General features: G+C 39.0%; 1 protein-coding gene across 4 annotated transcripts in view; it reads right to left on the reverse strand.

Moving 5' to 3' along the window:
- Positions 1-2,439: 2,439 nt before the first annotated feature.
- pde10a.S (phosphodiesterase 10A S homeolog) overlaps positions 2,440-18,725 on the reverse strand; it is a 104,956-nt gene continuing 88,670 nt past the window's right edge. For all 4 annotated transcript variants that reach the window (XM_018265286.2, XM_018265284.2, XM_018265285.2 and 1 more), the window contains exons 19-22: positions 18,365-18,476; positions 7,581-7,661; positions 5,322-5,410; positions 2,440-4,611 (exon numbers count right to left, since the gene is read on the reverse strand). In XM_018265286.2, coding sequence (XP_018120775.1) covers positions 4,494-4,611; positions 5,322-5,410; positions 7,581-7,661; positions 18,365-18,476 — 400 coding nt within the window. In that variant the 3' untranslated portion in view covers positions 2,440-4,493. The remainder of the gene's footprint in view (positions 4,612-5,321; positions 5,411-7,580; positions 7,662-18,364; positions 18,477-18,725) is intronic.

The following is an 18,725-nucleotide window of genomic DNA, read 5'->3' on the forward strand; positions in this document are numbered from 1 at the left end:
GCAAAAGAACATCATTTAATTACTTTAAAACAATTTCATTTTATTGGTGCTACTATTCCTTTAAGACACATTTAGAGTGAAGGAACACATTCTAAAGATTACTGAATGCAGTATAATAGTATCTTAGGTTTTATCAATGAATGGAAACATTCACAATGAAATTGTGCTTTGAAGTGCATTTTGGGATAAATTACATTTATCTTACAGATACCCATGCATGCACTGCATTTAAATGGAAAATCATGTGATCAGGGCCAGAACTAGCCTAGGGGGCAGAATTACAAGCAGGAAAAAGTTTGAGGGATGGGAGGCAGGAGTTAAATGGGTTAGAATATGAGGCTTTGCTCTTTTTACAAGTAATTCACCTGACTAGACATAACAAGTAGTAGTCACAAAGGAAAGTTGAGCAGAGATCATGAAATTCTGGGTATGATGTATTGGGACTAAATGGAATGCAGCTATATGAAAAATCTGCTTTTAGTGCAATTTTCTCATTGCAGCACAAGGTCAATTAAAGGAACAGTAACACCAAAAAATTAAAGTGTTTTAAAGTAATGAAAATATCGTGTAGTGTTACACTGTACTGGTAAACTGATCTGTTTGCTTCAGAAACACTACTATAGTTCATATAAACAAGCTGCTGAATAGCAATGGCGGAAATTGAAAAAAAGGCTATATGGCACAGGATAAATAGTGGATAACTGAGAACATTATGTTCTACAGAGCTTATCTGCTATCTGCCATGTAACTTGAGCCTTTTCTCCTTTGAATAGCTGCCCTCTTGGCTACATAGCAGCTTATTTATATAAACAACAGTAGTGTTTCTGAAGCAAACACAGCAGTTTTACTAGTGCAGTGCAACACTGCATTATATTTGTATTACTTTAAAACAATTTCATTTTTTGATATTACTGTTCCTTTAAAGTGGCTGTGACAAAGCAGTGAAGTGCATTTACATTATTTGGTTCTATAATAAAGAATGTAAATCATAAAAGCCTAAGAGACATGCCAAGCCAAAAGTGTAAATACCCATTAAATTGCTGTCCAGGGCCCACCCGCCTGCCCCACTACTGTGACGTGCATGCATGAATGTGCCGCTCGGTCGGAAGAGGGGGTCTGGCCCGCCGTGGGCCCACTGGGTTTTTCCCGGTGTCCTGCAGGGCCAGTCCGACCCCAAGTGCCCCAAACAAAAAATCCTGTCCTTTGGTTGCCGTTAATTAAATAAATTATGTGCATTGATTTAATAAGGGGACCATTTGTTTATACATAGCCAGTGTAACTTTTGGTTCGATATCTTATACCTGCTCCCACATTAACTTTAGAAACAGTAAGGTACTTATAACTGTTTTATAGCAACTCATTTCTTGGAGTTTCCCCTTGGGTTTAAATAAAGCACCTTATTCAGTGCAAAAGCTATAAAAAAAAACTAATAAAGTATTCCAATGTGAAATTAACACAAAAAGTAAATAAGAGGTCACAAATGATGGCTGAATAAATTAACAGGTGTGCTAGTGCACTATATTAAATCCAGAATTTAAGAACAGTAACCCCCCCCCCAAAAAAAGGTGTTTTAAAGTAATTAAATGGGTGTCCTGTATTGGTAAAAGTTGTGTTTGCGCTTCAGAAACACTATTATAGTTTATATAAACAAGCTGCTGTGTAGCCATGGGGGCAGCCATTCAAGCTGAAAAGAGTAGAAAAGGCACAGGGTAAATAGCAGATAATCTCAGAAAACCACCACTGTATTCTACAGAGAATATCGGTTGTCTGCTATGTAACCTGTCCCATAGAAAGAGCTTTGTTTATCTACACTATAGTAATGTTTCTGAAGCAAACACACAACTTTTACCAGTGCACAGCAACACAACATAATATTTTAATTACTGTTCCTTTAAAGGAGAAGGAAATTCCCTGGGCGCAGGGTGTTGCCCCCCCTCCCTCCTGGCCTACCTGTCCCGCCGGGCAAATGCCCCTAACTTCTTCCTGCTTTGTTCGGCGTTTTTGGCGCATGCGCAGTAGGAGCATTTACCGGTACGGATCAACTGCGCATGCGCCAAAAGTCACAAAGTTTTCCGATTTCTTCGTGACATTCGGCGCATGCGCTGTAGATCTGTACCGGTAAATGCTCCTACTGCGCATGCGCCAGAAGATGCCGATCAAAGCAGGAAGAAGACGGCGCCTGTGAGCTCCGTGGACAGGACCTGCGCAGAGAGGTGAGTAACATGTTAGGGGCATTTGCCTGGGGGGACAGGTAGGCCAGGGGGGAGGGTTTTTGCGCCCATTGAATTTCCTTCTCCTTTAAGGATAAGAAAGGCAGGTGCCAAGACTTGTTTTACATACATATCTACAGAGCCAATAAGACCTTGCAAGATTTAAAGAGAAACAATAAATCAGAAATATTAAATGTATAGTGCACATTTAGAATCCCTATAATAAGACTTCCCTGGTTGCAAATGTTTTTTTTTTTTTTTAGATGCTCATAAGGCCTATGAAGGAAGCTGCTCTACTGACTCCACTTCTTTCACTGGATTTAGTTTTAATAGAAGGAACATTTGGGGAGCCATTGAAGGGTAAGTACATTTTAATGCCCATAAACAAAAAGTGTGAGTGTTCAGGATAGTCTCACAAATTATGTCTTGACATAAAATAAATAAAATTGTATTTAAATTAATATGATTAGGTTTTCAAAACACCAACCTCTTATGACAAAAAAAATAAGAGGGTGTAATTTGCTTTGTGGCAAACAGATATAGACAGGAGAGGGTTCTTCCAAAATGCTTGCTCATCTCCATTGAATATAATATCACAGTAAAACCAATAATGCCACTTGTTTGTGCTGCTGTTATGTTGTGCCTCAACCATGACAATCCTCCATGAAGCCACAGCTCTAATTTATAAATTGAAGGAATGCTCTTTGTACATAAGCTATGCTATTGCTTTACCATTTGAGCTCAGCTACATGGAAGAAGAGGTTTAGTGGCTGGAAAAGACAACTTTAACCTGGGTCTATTGGTACAACCATTAGACTCCAGAGTTTGCTTGTAACAGTTGCTCAGTTACTGCTGTGAAGAACATATATATCTGAGTTACAAATGGAATTGTGCTTGTTTATTATGGGGTAGATGTTGCTTTCCTTTAATTTCTCTAGTCGAATATTCTACTTCAAATATTTTTTAACCTGAAACACACACTGCAACTGGTCTTGATTTTTTTTTATTTCTTATGATTTTTAAATATTTACTTTTTGTTCTGCACAGCTGTGCTTAAAATAGCACCATCTAGAACATATGAAAAGTTACTGTAAAGGCCAACTGTTCCTTTAAACCGAAGTTTGCTAAGCCTACTTTTTATAATATTTCTGGTTATAAAGATATATTAAATCCATCGACTTCTAAACACAGGTGTTCTATCATACAGCACAGCGAGTGATTTCAAGCATTGAATGTAAAAATCAAGAACTGTTTTGAATGAAAACCATCAATGGAAATGCCATAATGCAGAGTATTCAGAACTATGGGGAGTGTTCGCTTGCAGAGAACAAAAAATATTTTAGATTATTTTATTTCCCTAGATGATAGTCTCATCAGCCAAAGTGCCTGGTCAAATCATGGGTTTCTGGAAGGTGGAATTACAAAAAATAAAACTTTTGGTCTGTAGCAGTCTAGGTGCCCCTACAATTACTGTATAACTATCCCAAAGTGATACAAAGATGTTTTGCAAAAGCTACTTAAAAGGTGCAACACCCTTAAACCAAACATAGGCATAATTTGGTCTCTGAAATTCAACATATAAGAGTTTCAAAGCTGCAGTGAGCAGTGTGCAAAATCTACTGCACTCAAGGATTTCCCTTAATATATTAATTAGCATGAATCCATAAAATAAATATTCACATTTTAAGTACTTTACAAACAGTTGATATCTAATAGAATATCTTCCAGTGGGTACAAACCTAAAGGCAAAACATGAGAATAATTTGAGGAGGAAGAAGGATTTTCATGGTATAGAATAAATGTTGTCTAGGCTGTAACAGATCCTTATGCCTTTCTAACTTAAAAGGTGTTATAAATGTAGCATTAAGTATTAAACAACCAATATTATATTGACATGGTGTGTTCAGCAAGAACTGAAGATGCTACTATAATCATCATATTTATAATCAAATTCCTTAATTATTCCACAGTAACCGAGAAGGCAGTAGCAATTTAAAAGTACCAGTAAACCCATAAGGAGGGAATAGAGAAGTATATCATAGGCTCAAAGTACCCTTGAAATTAATTATATAGGGAAAATTGCATGAAGTTTTATATAATATATCTTCTTAAAACGGCTAGTTGAAGATTTAAATGTGGAACAGATTAATACAATTTCACTGGTGTTTCTTTCTCATAATTATTTTTCCCTTAGGAGAAATCTGGTCCTTTCCATGCTGCAAATAAATATGCTTATTTTAAAAATAAAGTTAATTTAATTTAATTTTGAGTGGTCCTTGTTGTTCAGTCATCAATCTTAACTGGGAGTGAATCAGAGGACTCTGTTGGTACTGATTGGGAAGGAATCCAGACTGTGGTGTCTTCTCCTCTAGAAACCTTTTCCCACTGACTGAGGTTCTCCCTAGAGACAAAAACAACACACAAAAAGTCAAACTACTGCGTGATTCAATTCCAAATATAGCTTTAGTGTCACTAACTAAATCTATTTTTTTTTTAATTGGCTATGGCTTCAATGCTTGTACTCAACTTACTGACATCTATGCATAGTTAAATTCACAATGAATTATGTCACCTTCAAATCAGCAGGGAAAATTTCAGTGTCAGAAGCTGTAGGAAAAGGACATGGCGCAGACAAGACTGATATAAAAAAATTCTGCTTAATTTTCTGCTTAAAAAATTCAAACATTTACACTGGATTTGCACTCACTTAAATATATTTGCTTTTTTTTTTTACTAATAAAACATGAGGAACAACAAATTAGCTTACGGGACAAGTAAAATTGGTCTGCAACCGCTGCCCTGCCTGCACTACATGCTGGTCCATGCTGACAGGTAAAGACTTTCCTCATCCTCATACGGGCAAGATACAACACAGACTTGCATGCACCACGGCCTTTGTGATATATATTGTCAAATGCCCATGTGGCTTACACTATGTGGGTAAAGCCACCACTCCATTGAGAGAAAGGATTGCAAACCATAGGCCAGCGATCAGCAAGGCATTGAAAGAAAATACGGCTAAACAACCAGTGGCCATTTCCTCCAGATGAGACATGGACTATCCAGCATGTAAGGAGCCAAACGTATGTGTTACTGCTATCTATTACTCACTTGCACGCTTGAAGAAGCGGTCGCGTTGAAGGAAATATCTCCGAAAGAGTTGTATAACATGGAATAGCTACAGCATTGTAGAATCCCATCTGCAAAACAAAAAAGAAAAAAAAAACCCTCATGCATTGGACATGGAAACTGTAGAAAGCTGAAAGACAAATTGCTGTCATTTTAGCAAGGTTCTAATGTATACAGGTATAGTATATGTTATCCAAAGGCCAGTTATCCAGAAAGCTCCGAATTACGGGATGGCCATCACCCACAGACTCAAATTTTAATAGAATAATTCAAATTTTAAAACACAATTTCCTTTTTCTCTGTAATAATAAAACCGCACATTTTTCTTGATCCCAACAAATATATAATTAATCCTTATTAGAGCACAAATTATTTCATTGGATGTAATTAATGTTTAAAACTACTTTTAGCAGGTAATTTTAAGCAGCATATTTAGGTATGTAGATCCAAATTATAGAAAGCCCTCTTATCTGGAAGACCCCAAGTCCCAAGCATTCTGGTCTGGATAACAGGTCCCATACCTGTACAACACTTAAGGTGGCCATACACAGGCCGATAAAAGCTGCCGACAGACCGAGTCGGCAGCTTATTGGCCCATGTATGGGCCCCCCCCGACAGGCTTCCCCGATTGAGATCAGGCCGAAAGTCGGCCAGAACTCAATTGGATGGGACTAAAAATCCCGTCGGATCGCGGCCGCATCTGTTCGTTGATGCGGTCCCGCGATCTGACCGCCCGCTACCTAGGGCCCACGATCGGATCAGCCCGATATTGCCCACCTCAAGGTGGGCATTTCAGAGAGAGAGATCCGCTCGTTTGGCGACATCGCCAAACGAGCGGATCTCTCCATGTATGGCCACCTTTAGTCCGTTTTTTGTGATATACCTGAAATATATAGAAAAGGTAACATAACATTACAAATCAGGCAATGCAGTCACTAGCAGTGGGCACATATGCGTGTCCGTGATGTCAAATACATCAGTAGAAAAAGATTGTGTTTGCTCTTGTGGAAATGTGAACGCTGTTTCAATGATTCTAGGTGATCTTCCCTGACAACAGCTCCATTTGTGAACCTGCATGCTTCAATGCAGTGGAATTAAATCTACTATATAGGTGGCAAGAGGTTTAATACTTGTACTGTTACTGCCTGTGCCAATAGAGAGGGATTACACAAAAAGGCATAGGTTGATCTAATTATCTGACCTGCTGAACAACAACTTAATCATAGCATGCTGTGAGAGGACTGTATCAACAGGCAGAAGAGGTCCTCACCTGACATGATTTTCTAACTTGCCAATAGATTTTTTGACTTTTTATGGATTTGACAGATGGCATACACAGGTCAATAAGCTGACAACTGGATCCATAGGGGTGAATTGCCAGTATATATTGGCATGTGTACTTTCAGTGATGAAAAAGCAATGCAGTAAGAAGAAGCTGAGCATGGGGTGCTTGGTGAAACCAAGGGAACACATGTAGATATTAAAAAGAGGGCAGAGCCAAAAAATGGCAAAGGGAAAGAAGAGGAACTATGGGAAGAGAAAGAAGTAAGAAAGAGAAAATAAGGAAGACCAGAAAAAAAAACATGAGAAGATGAAGAGGAAAGGAGAAGGTGAAAATAAAACATAAAGGGGGTTTAGTTAGGTATTAAGGTAAGAGGAAGGGGTAGAACAAAGGTTAAGAGCATAAATAAGATAGATAGGAAAAGGGATTAGGAAGGGGTAAGCACTGAAGAGACTGAAACAGATGGTAAAGAAGAAGAAAAGAACAAATCTAAGTGAGACAAGGGTGAAGTAAAAGAGAAAGGAAAGGAAGAAAACAGTGATGAAATATTAAGGCTTGAGAGGAGAGAGAAATAGGATAGAGCACACAAGTGTGCATCATAAAACTGCATAATAAGTAACTAAGAGCATCAGCAAATCTGGACTTAAAAATGTTTGGGAAGATTGGGGGGAGAGAATAATAAAGGTTGAGAGAACATAGAACAAGAGCATATGGAGACAAGCAGAGCCACCTGGTCACACAAAAAATGAATCCCAATTTCATTTCATTCCAGTTCCATCAGGAACAATAATGATGTAATTCTTGGCCCGTTGTGCACACATGAATCCCGTCTTGTCGGATTTGCATGAATAGGCCTCACTAACACTGGCTGGATAATCATGCAAATAATAGAACCAGCTATACAGGAATCCGGTTTAAATTGCAGAAGAAAAAGATGATGAGGATTTATGGCTACATACCTGGCCCTGAGGGATATCATCTTTTTTATCTCTGTCCATCATTGGAATAGGTGAAATACCAAGCCGTTTCATTTCATCACCCTGCAATTAAAAAAAATTAATACACATTAATAATGTAATAATGTGCAATATAACCAACTTGGATGTGCAGATGTTTTGCTAAAACTAGTGATGACTCATTTAGCCGAAAAATTCGCAAAACAGCGAAAATTCACTGAAATGCATTGAAGTCTATGGGGCTATGCGTTTTTTTTGCCATGCAACAATTTTTTTCACACATTGGAGTCGATGGGTGTAATTTTCGCTCATCACTAGCCTAAAACCCAAACCAGCCAACCAGAAAACATCTCCAGGCCAGGAAGAGTATGTTGTATAATATTCACGAGAGGTTTCACTACAGGTGGCCCAGTCACAATGACTAATAATATATATTTTTGATGTGGATTTCTGAATTTGCTTTCCTGCTCTTTGAACACTGCTGACATCTTACTAGAGTAGACAACTCATTTGCCTGGTATTCTTTAACAAAGAAGATACGATTTTGAAAAGGGTTTTTAAAAATAAAATAATAATTATCAACCAAAACCAAAGGCCCAAAAAGGTTTCCATTATTTTCTTTTTTTTTTAATAACTTTTTATTGACGTTTTTCTCTCTTTTTTTTTTACAATACAGTAAAATACAATATAGTAAAATACAATTGTTTCAGATTGTCATTGTAAACATACAGAAGGTGAGTAGTATATTTGCATAAAAAAGAAAATACAATATAATCTGACTGTTATATTTTCACACTTTTAAACTCCAAACTTAATAAATGAACTTCAAACTAAGTTTGTGCGCCCATCTTTTTCTTTTCGTCTGGCATTCTTAAAATATGTGCAGAGTTACTCAACTAGGAAGCAATTTCCAGTCAACACCGAATATTTAGGGTAAAACATAAAAGCACAGAGGTTAGCGCTATTTTCCCAAATCAGATCATATAATAGATAGGGTAGAAACGTGAAGTAAAGTAAAGTAGATTTTCCTTATTCCAGGCCTCCTCTATTAGTTTCCATTATTTTCATTGTTATTTTTAAATTACACAAACAGGTCTGTTTTCCATTCAATAACTGGATGGTTTCAATGTCAAATATTGAAAATATCATAAATATTGTGGCATATGTAAACCTACAATCATTTTTATTTCATTTAGGAGCTGCTCTGTGACATTTCTTATGTCAATCCCCTTTCTATTAGCTATGAAAATGCTTCTCCACTAATGGTTGAAATCGCTTTCTTTTTTCCAAAGTTTCCGTGCAAGGAAACTTCAGGACACAAGTTTTACCACCGGTTAATTCAATTAAACTCAATTATTGGCAGCGGAGAAGAGTTTTCTGAAGATTTGTCACCCATTTTAGCACAGATTTATCACAGAAAGCACGTCACCCATGGCAATGACACATGAGGAGCAGTGTGGACACAGTAGTGGAAATATGGTTGTGCTTGCTTGTAGGAATACTTTGTATTACCTGACACTTAGGATTATGTGTTGCAGTTACATTCTGACTATTGTTTTTATTTATAAAAAAAAAAAAAATACTTTTTTCAGCCCCTCTGTAGTTTAGGAAGTGACAGGAATTGAAACTGGCTTCATATTCTTATACAGTGCCAGAAATAAACCATAGATATTTCTTAATTGGCAAAAGTATGCTCAGGACAAACCCTACTCATTGAGCTCATGTTGAAAAAGGGTGTATTATTGTGCCCCTTTAATTCTGGGGGTCACTGTATCATGAAAGAGAAAATGTACCCCTTTTTGACTCATTCATTTGGGCTTATGTAAAAATAAAGTGCATAAAAACTTCCAGAAATAAATATAAATCACTAATTTACCAGTTCACCAGTGTCCCATCCATCCCCTCTTATGCTTCCACATGAATGCAACCGCACCTTTATCTTATTCTATTTGTGAAGTAATGTCATCTGGGACAATTTCCTCCACTTTCCATAGTGGGTGGAGAGATTTCAAGTCCAAGAATCCTTCACTTCAGTAGGATGGAATGCATCTTATTGTGTCTAAAGGATGTTAGAACATTTTTTCTACTAGTTACCATGGATTTCTATCAGTCTGTAGAATTAGGTATGTTTGTGTAGAAAAAATATCTGATATGCAGATAGTGGAGTGAGGAGTCAAAAAAATGTTTTGACCCGCTGTTTCAGACACACGCCATCCACTGTACGATAGCAGTCCACAAAATTAAAGGTAGAAACAGACAAGGAATCTGCAGTTCTTAGTCTGAAATCATCCTTTATTGTTTCGGGAACTGTTCCCGAGGGTGATTGCAGACTAAGTAGTATGAATTCCTATTCGGTTTTCTACCTTTACTTTTGTAGAAAATATATCTACAGTATAATTTTGCAACTTCAACTAGTGATTACAAACCTTGTGGAGCTCGTAAAAAGGGGGCATATATTCTCCCTTTCGACAATGGCAGTTGCTTTAGGTTTGGTAATGTATAGTGATGGGCAAATCTGGCCTGTTTCTCAGCAAATTCACAAAAAGGAGAAAAATTTACTAAATGCAGAAAAGTTTATGGGTGACAATTTTTTTCATTCATGGGTGTTTTTTTGCGACAAAATTTTTTGCTCATCACTAGTTATGTAGGGTGCAGACAAAACAAATCATATATAATTATATATGGTGATTCACATGGGACTACCATAGTTGGATGTACGTTATAAATAATTGGCCTTTTATATTACAGTTAGAGCAATATATTCAAGTGCATTTTGCTCTTAAAGGCACTGTTCATTCACTCTGGACAGGTCTGTAATTAAAAATGTTCTTATAAATTTATTTGGGTATATTTAGCAAAGAGTGAAGTTAGAGATCACCACAGTCCCCTAGAGTGAAATTCCTCCTCTCTCCATTAATTTCTATGGCATTTTTTTTAATAGTACTTGCACCCATTGATAAATATTCTTTTAAAAATCCCATAGAAATTAATCAATGGGAATTGTGGTAGAATTTCACTGTAGCTGACTGTGGTGATCTTGAACTTAACTCTTTGGTAAATATACCCCATGGTTTCCTTTGAAAGGAGGGGGGGGGGTCATGCCAAATGAAGAGATAAGCAGGTTATGGTCTCTGCTGTGGTGGACTGGTCAGTCTATTCTATTTTCTATCATTTAAAAAGTCTATTTTACTGTTATACTGTGTGTTTTCTATATTTCATTGCTCAGCTATTTTGGAAAACCATATATCTTTATCTATGCAAGCTAGGATGCAACCAAGAGGAACCTCTTCACAGAAACAGACTCGTTCTAAGAAGGTCACGACAGTTTGCGGTCATGCCCCTATGCACCTGTTCCTGGAAGACGACTGCTAAATTAAAACCGCATAAGGACTTTGTACTTTGTATTTTTTTCCATTTCAAGCTATATATCTATGAAGTTTGTACTTTTCCATTTGAAGTCATATAGCGAAACCGCAAGCTTAGGGGGGTGTCATAACAACCCCCACCTAGCCTATATAACCTTTTGTACCTTACAATAAAGTATGAAGAAGCATTTTGTATACTGAACTGTCTGTGTCAGTGTCATTCCTGCTTATCAGCTAGCTGAACTTATTCACCACAATTTGGAAGGGACAGATACTCTCGGGACATATTTCTGTCCATAACAATTGGCACCCAACATGGGGCATCAGGTTCTGGCTGACCACTAGCCGATGCCACGGACAGCAGTCGCCCAGTAAAGGAAAAGGACGGAGACTGATCACCTCCGGGACACAGGTAAGACCTATGTTATTAGTTTCTTGCCTGTGTCATACCTATACCTACTGCTGATGGTGTCTGTTGCCCATATCGACTTTTAACAGACAGCAAAGACAGGTAACATCTTGCCTGATGCCATTTACCTGACCTGTATAAGAGTATCTTGTCGCCTGTTTATCTACGGTTCATGTTTATTGTCTGTTAACTCCTTACTGGTGGAGGGAAATATAGAAAGAGAGGATAGATTCATACTGAGGGTAGCAGGTGACACGGGATATACACAGGTTCTGCATTTCGTGGGGGGAACGAACCGAGTCGATCCCAGCCCAGCGTCCCGAGCGTAGGACGCAGCGAAGTGTTGAGTAGACACTGGCCCAGCAAAGTCAGTGAATGTTAGGCAGATACGGGATATCCATAGATTCTGGCATTTTGTGGGGGAAGTACAAACATGTCGCCCCCGGAGTCCCGAGCGTAGGACCGAGCAAAGTGTTCTGGAGACACTGGCCCAGCAAAGTCAGTAGCGTCTTCTACGGGGGGGAAGGACAAAAGTGTCCAGGACAAACGTGTCGACCCCGAGAAGTGTATATTACATATCTTCAAAACGTGTGAGTGTGCCAAAACGGTTGGAGAGACAAACGTGTCCACTCCGTGGTGGCGAGTCCCTGTTGATCCCTAGTTGTGCAAGTCAAGTAGACCCACCAGTAAAGAGGTTGTTATCCCCGGGGACGTCATTGAGTATTGTAGTGTGTGTCCGATGTCCTGTCCAGAGTGCGTGTGTGGTCTTGTGTTCATCATAGCAGACCGAGGTTATCGTTTAACCAGTGTTAAGACCAAGGGTTATCTAAAGGAAGTCTGCCTTCGACAACGGTCACAGCCCCTCAGTCTGCACCTATGGTTTAATATAAGGAAAAGGAGTATCTGTCTGTCCTTCATGAATGACATCTAACTGTTTGTTTGTGCATGGAAAATTGTTTATAATACATACTTTTACTACTATCCGTCACTTGTGTTAATTATATATATATATATATATATATATATATATATATATATATATATATATATATATATATATATATATATATATATATATATATATATATATATATATATATATATATATATATATATATATATATAAACTATTGGAGGCCAGCACAACACGTAAGTAGGTAAATGTTGCCTGGGTGCGATAAGCCCAAAAAGTAGAACAACAGCGTCGAGGAAGGTACGCACTCACAGGTCTTATGAAGAAAAAATGGTGTTTATTATTCAAAGCAAAGACTGACGTTTCAGCTAGCACTCTAGCCTTTCTCAAAGTGTTACAACAAACAATTACAGGCCCTAATAAACCCTAAAGTGGCGGGAGGGGAGGTAGTGACATCATCGGTGGGGGAAGTGTGGGGGATGTGCACACAATAGAGTGGAAAAAAACAATCAAAATACAGATAATATGTACAGGTTCACAATCCATATATATACACACAACAGTCAATCCTGGAGATGAAAGGTTATTTCAATTAATATCAACAGTTTGGCCATTTAGTCCATAAATCACAAAATGTATCAAAACGCGGTTAATCCTATCGAGTGATATTATTAAAGGGAAATGCAGCAATTAATATCAACAGTGTTGCCATTTAGTCCATAAATCACAAAATATATCAAGATGCAGTTAATCTTCTCGGACAATGTTGCCAAATGAAAATACAGCAGGTCCCAACATGCTGGAAGTCCTTGGAAGTTCGTTAAAAGAAATGGTAGTCGTCCATGGCATGAGTTCCCCAGGTCCCGTTGCTACGGGACCTGGGGAACTCATGCCACCTACAGGAAGTTATGCAAAGGTGCACCACTACCACACTCAATCAGAGCTGTTCAATCAGCACCAAACACAAGGCCGCACTCTCGAGCGACTCAGAATTCGGTTTGACGTGAGGACCGGACTGATCATGGACGTACTCCAATGGAACCCCTACAGAACGGTGATGTTACTCCCCACCTCCCGTCTCAGTTTTCATTCAGCCAGGAACCGCTTACTATAGGTATTGTATAGCGCCTACCATTTCTTTTAACGAACTTCCAAGGACTTCCAGCATGTTGGGACCTGCTGTATTTTCATTTGGCAACATTGTCCGAGAAGATTAACTGCATCTTGATATATTTTGTGATTTATGGACTAAATGGCAACACTGTTGATATTAATTGCTGCATTTCCCTTTAATAATATCACTCGATAGGATTAACCGCGTTTTGATACATTTTGTGATTTATGGACTAAATGGCCAAACTGTTGATATTAATTGAAATAACCTTTCATCTCCAGGATTGACTGTTGTGTTTATATATGGATTGTGAACCTGTACATATTATCTGTATTTTGATTGTTTTTTTCCACTCTATTGTGTGCACATCCCCCACACTTCCCCCACCGATGATGTCACTACCTCCCCTCCCGCCACTTTAGGGTTTATTAGGGCCTGTAATTGTTTGTTGTAACACTTTGAGAAAGGCTAGAGTGCTAGCCGAAACGTCAGTCTTTGCTTTGAATAATAAACACCATTTTTTCTTCATAAGACCTGTGAGTGCGTACCTTCCTCGACGCTGTATATATATATATATATATATATATACATATAGTCTATTGGAAATTGATTCGCAAGGTCTCTGAGTCTAGCACCAAAATTTCCAAGAGCCGGCAGGTAAGCCACTTGTTGTTTACCCAAGGGAATTTCTTTTGCTAGTGTTCAGATGTCACAAGCGTTGTTTTAAGTAATTACAACCTATATTTACTGTATATATAGAATATATGTACGGATATGTTTTGATGTTTTGTGATATGTTCCAAATGTTAAAGTATAGGATGTTGATATAATTGTGTTATGGATTGTCTACTGTTAACTGTTTTGTGACCACAACTGTGAATTGCTTCCCCCCTCTCTGTCTTTTTCAGTCATGTGGTTGTCATTCTACATGAGACATAAACTCTGGATTCACTCTGGAGGCAAGCTGTCTTTCTAATCAAATTTATGAGTCCAGGAATTAGGTAACTAGTCGGGAACAGTGAGTAACAGAATTTAGAAAACACATAAGCAGTATTTGTTAGGAAGAACAGCAAGTCTCATTGAACACTACACTACTTGATAGGATAGAAAGTTGCTATCTTGTCATCAGTGTTCGTATTCTATATTCTCCTCTGATAAAAGATAATACATAATGTATGTTTAATTTAAGAGAGCTTGTTAAACATCCATGTTTAAGATTCAGAAAGTAAAAGATAAAGAAAGTAAAATCAGAAGAGTCATTACTGTAAGGAGACACTGCTAAATTAAGAGATTGCTTGAGATATTTGTGTATGAATGTGTGCATGAGGCAGAGTGTTTAGGCAAGCAGCTGGCCACTGCGTGTCTTGTGTCGTGTAACATTGTTAGTGAACACCACAGATGTATTAAAATAAATTAATAAATAAATATAAAGGTACTACAAAACTGAATACAAGTTTTAAAAGCAACAGACAAGGTTAAATGCTTTGAATAAGCCAAAGCAAACATTGATAAGCAAAATATTTCTCTGTGTTTTATAACTTGTCTCTCTTTTTGACCCCCTCCCCTCCACTCAATTCAGCCTTTCTCAAATTCTTTCTGAAAATTCTTTTTAAATGGTCTAAATAATAAAGTTTTAGGTTTTATGTTAGCATCATGGAATGATACCAGGTATATCAGATGCTTATTTTAATTTTTAATTTTTTTTTTTTTGTTTTAAAGGAAGAAATATTATTTGATTAACAATACTGTGCATCTCCTTCATTCGACTTCTCAGAAACGCATGTATATAGACTTAACGTTCATTTCCCCGTCGGATTAGACGACAATTGGGGGCATAGTCTATTTGAGATAAGGAAGAACAAGAAAAGCTGCTAGCAGAAGGGTTAAGTTAGAAAATAGAGAATAGTGAGAAGAGACAATTCATCTTTCAGTGCTGAAAACAGCAGCGCTGATACAGGCAGTTCTCAGCCCCGTAGCCTAGCTCTACCCCGCCCATACAGTACAAACTAGAGAAGTGGGGGGGAGAGGCAGGGGCACACACACACACAGACACACACACAGCACCAAATCTTAGAAGGATTTTTCAAGACGTTTCACAACCCTGTACTAATCCACTCAAATTTGGACAGGAACTCTTGTTTATCCATAGTGCCCATAACCCCAATTGGACTGATATGTTAGTTGTAATCAAACATGTGTGTGGTCCAGCGGATTACCAACATCTGCTAGCTAAAATGAATTGGGACATTAACCCTGCTGACCCAGCCCAAGTAGGGGTCCCGTATTTACACAAGCTTCCTTTCTTATCATTGTCCCTTGTCCCCATCCCTGACAGTTACATAGGTAGGGACATCTTTTGTAAACTAGGGTGCAACATATACTGCAAGCAGGATGCAGTGTTTGTGTCTGTCCCACCTCAGTAAGTGTCTGAGATGACTAATGCCCCAGATACAGCAAATCTGTCACTAAAAGAAATGTCTAAGGAGGAACCTACCTCCTGAATTACAATGTGTCCTAGGTGACGTATGGGCTTTCTTACCGACGGATGCCCAAAATCTCACAGCACCCACTGTCCAGGGCGCAAGTAGAGAGGATCCGCCCAGTCATTCAAGGGTTACTTGACAGGGGAGTGTTAATTCACAAGATCAGCCCATCTTGCCAATTAAAAAGCCCAGCAAGAATGAGTGGTGATGTTTCTGTTTGCCGTTTAGGCGATTGCCCTGTTGCACCCGTGCTCTGTTACCATATTTGGTTGCTGCCTCACATGGTCTCACCCACATTTCAAAAGGGGGGAGGTGTGATGCAGTATCAAGAGTGTGGTTTGCCCTGGGTTCTCATCTATCGTAGCCAAATATGTACACTCAATGTACCCATTTCAGATATTGCAGATAGATTACATATTCTCTTGACAACACTAAAGTTGTAAATGACACAACTTATGAATCCGGTGTGGAATTCTGTGAGCAAATTAAACTTGGGCACAGAATAGGTTGGCTGATCAGGCTATAAGCATTCAGGACATCAACCAAGATTAGGCGGAATCCGTGGAGAAATACAAGGTCCGCATGATGCAGGTGTTCTATAGTTGGTTCTTGTGATTGTCGACATGTTCTCAGGATGGCCGGAAGCATATCCCGTGGCCAATATGACAGCAATCACCACCGCCAAGAAATTACTTACCGAAGTTGTGTGTCGCTACGGTGTCCCGGAAGTCATAGAGAGTGACCAGGGCCCAGCGTTCACCGCTACCGTCACCAAGGAAATTTGCACTGCTCTCGGGGTGACCTTCCATTTCCATACTCCCTACCATCCTCAGAGTAGTGGGAAAGTGGAGCGTATGCATGGCACATTGAAAACCAGAATGTTCAAAATGGCGCAGGATACAGGAATGAAATGGCCGGATAGCCTGCCTATTGCTCTGTTCAGTGTCAGATACACACCAAGGGGGGACCATAAATTGTCCCCCTTCGAGATTCTGTTTGTGTCAGCCCCCAGGTTAGGGTGTTATTTTTCCCAACAATTACAATCAAATGTATTGACTGACTTTGTATCTCAATTAACCAGTGAACTAACAAGAGTGAATGCTCAGGTTTTCTTCTATTCCAGATCCCTCTCTTGCCACAGGTACTCACAGCCTCAAGCAACGAGATTGGGTCCTAGTCAAGAAGTTTCTGAGAAAGCACTGTTTGGAGCCCAAATTTGATGGCCGCTTCCAAGTTCTCCTTACCACAGCTACTTCAGTGAAGCTAGAAGGAAAACCCACCTGGATCCATGCCTCACACTGCAAGAAAACAGATGCACCTAAGGAACCAGATATTGCTCTATATCCTTTACCTACTGCCCCTGGGACTAGCCCAGGAGGTGGCAATACGCAAGACAAGCGCAGGACAATTCTGGTAAAACTCCGCTAGCACCCATGTAGCAACTTACACCTTTAGTGCCCTAGGCAGGAATAATAAGGATGGTAAATACTTGATCAATAGTATGGCTATTACTAAACGTTTTGCAACTGTCAAATGGAATATTTCCATCCCTGGGATAGTCAGGTTTGTGAAGTTGGTAGGGTTGGTCCATGGCTTTGACCTCATTTTGATGCCCTTCAGTCCTTTCCTTACATCCCGACCACTGTTCTCTCCCAATACATTGCCATGACTCCACCCACTCCCACCCCCTCCCTCGCTTAGTTTAAGGACAGTGCTGTTAGCTAAGTTGGCAGGGTTGGTCACTGATTTTTGTGCCGGTCTCTCCAGACCACGCTGAAGCATCATACCCACCACTAGGGTGTCCTCCCTCTGGAGCAACTTACTAACTTCTTTCTAGGTATGGACAGCAAAATAGACGTTTTTAGGGGGGATTGTGGTGGACTGGTCAGTCTATTCTATTTTCTATCATTTAAAAAGTCTATTTTACTGTTATACTGTGTGTTTTCTATATTTCATTGCTCAGCTATTTTGCAAAACCATATATCTTTATCTATGCAAGCTAGGATGCAACCAAGAGGAACCTCTTCACAGAAACAGACTCGTTCTAAGAAGGTCACGACAGTTTGTGGTCATGCCCCTATGCACCTGTTCCTGGAAGACGACTGCTAAATTAAAACCGCATAAGGACTTTGTACTTTGTATTTTTTTCCATTTCAAGCTATATATCTATGAAGTTTGTACTTTTCCATTTGAAGTCATATAGCGAAACCGCAAGCTTAGGGGGGTGTCATAACAACCCCCACCTAGCCTATATAACCTTTTGTACCTTACAATAAAGTATGAAGAAGCATTTTGTATACTGAACTGTCTGTGTCAGTGTCATTCCTGCTTATCAGCTAGCTGAACTTATTCACCACAATTTGGAAGGGACAGATACTCTCGGGACATATTTCTGTCCATAACACTGCCATGACAGAGTTTATGCATATGTTGTAAAAAAAAAAAAAAAACATGTAACTAAATGCGTCTCTTATTAAATGTGAAAGTTTCCACTTATACATACCTCAGCCCAGAATTCTGCATATATATCATCAGCTATCAGTCTGGTAATTGGCCATAGCTTTGTTACAGAGCAAAGATCACAAGCCGTCATCATCAAACCAATCATGCGATCTCTGTAAAATGATTTAAAAAAAACATGCAGACATGGTTATTTTACAAATTGAAAAAAATTGCCACAACACATTTGCCTAGCTTCTTGTTGCACTACATATGGCTGTTGAATAAAAAGGGAGAGAGGGAGAGGGAGAGGGAGGGGGAGAGGGAGGGAGAGAGAGAGAGAGAGAGAGAGAGAGAGAGAGAGAGAGAGAGAGAGAGAGAGAGAGCTCTTTAGCAGATAATGGCCAGGGTATAATTTGTGGTGC

Source organism: Xenopus laevis, chromosome 5S, assembly GCF_017654675.1.
Source record: "Xenopus laevis strain J_2021 chromosome 5S, Xenopus_laevis_v10.1, whole genome shotgun sequence".
Lineage (NCBI taxonomy): Eukaryota > Metazoa > Chordata > Amphibia > Anura > Pipidae > Xenopus > Xenopus laevis.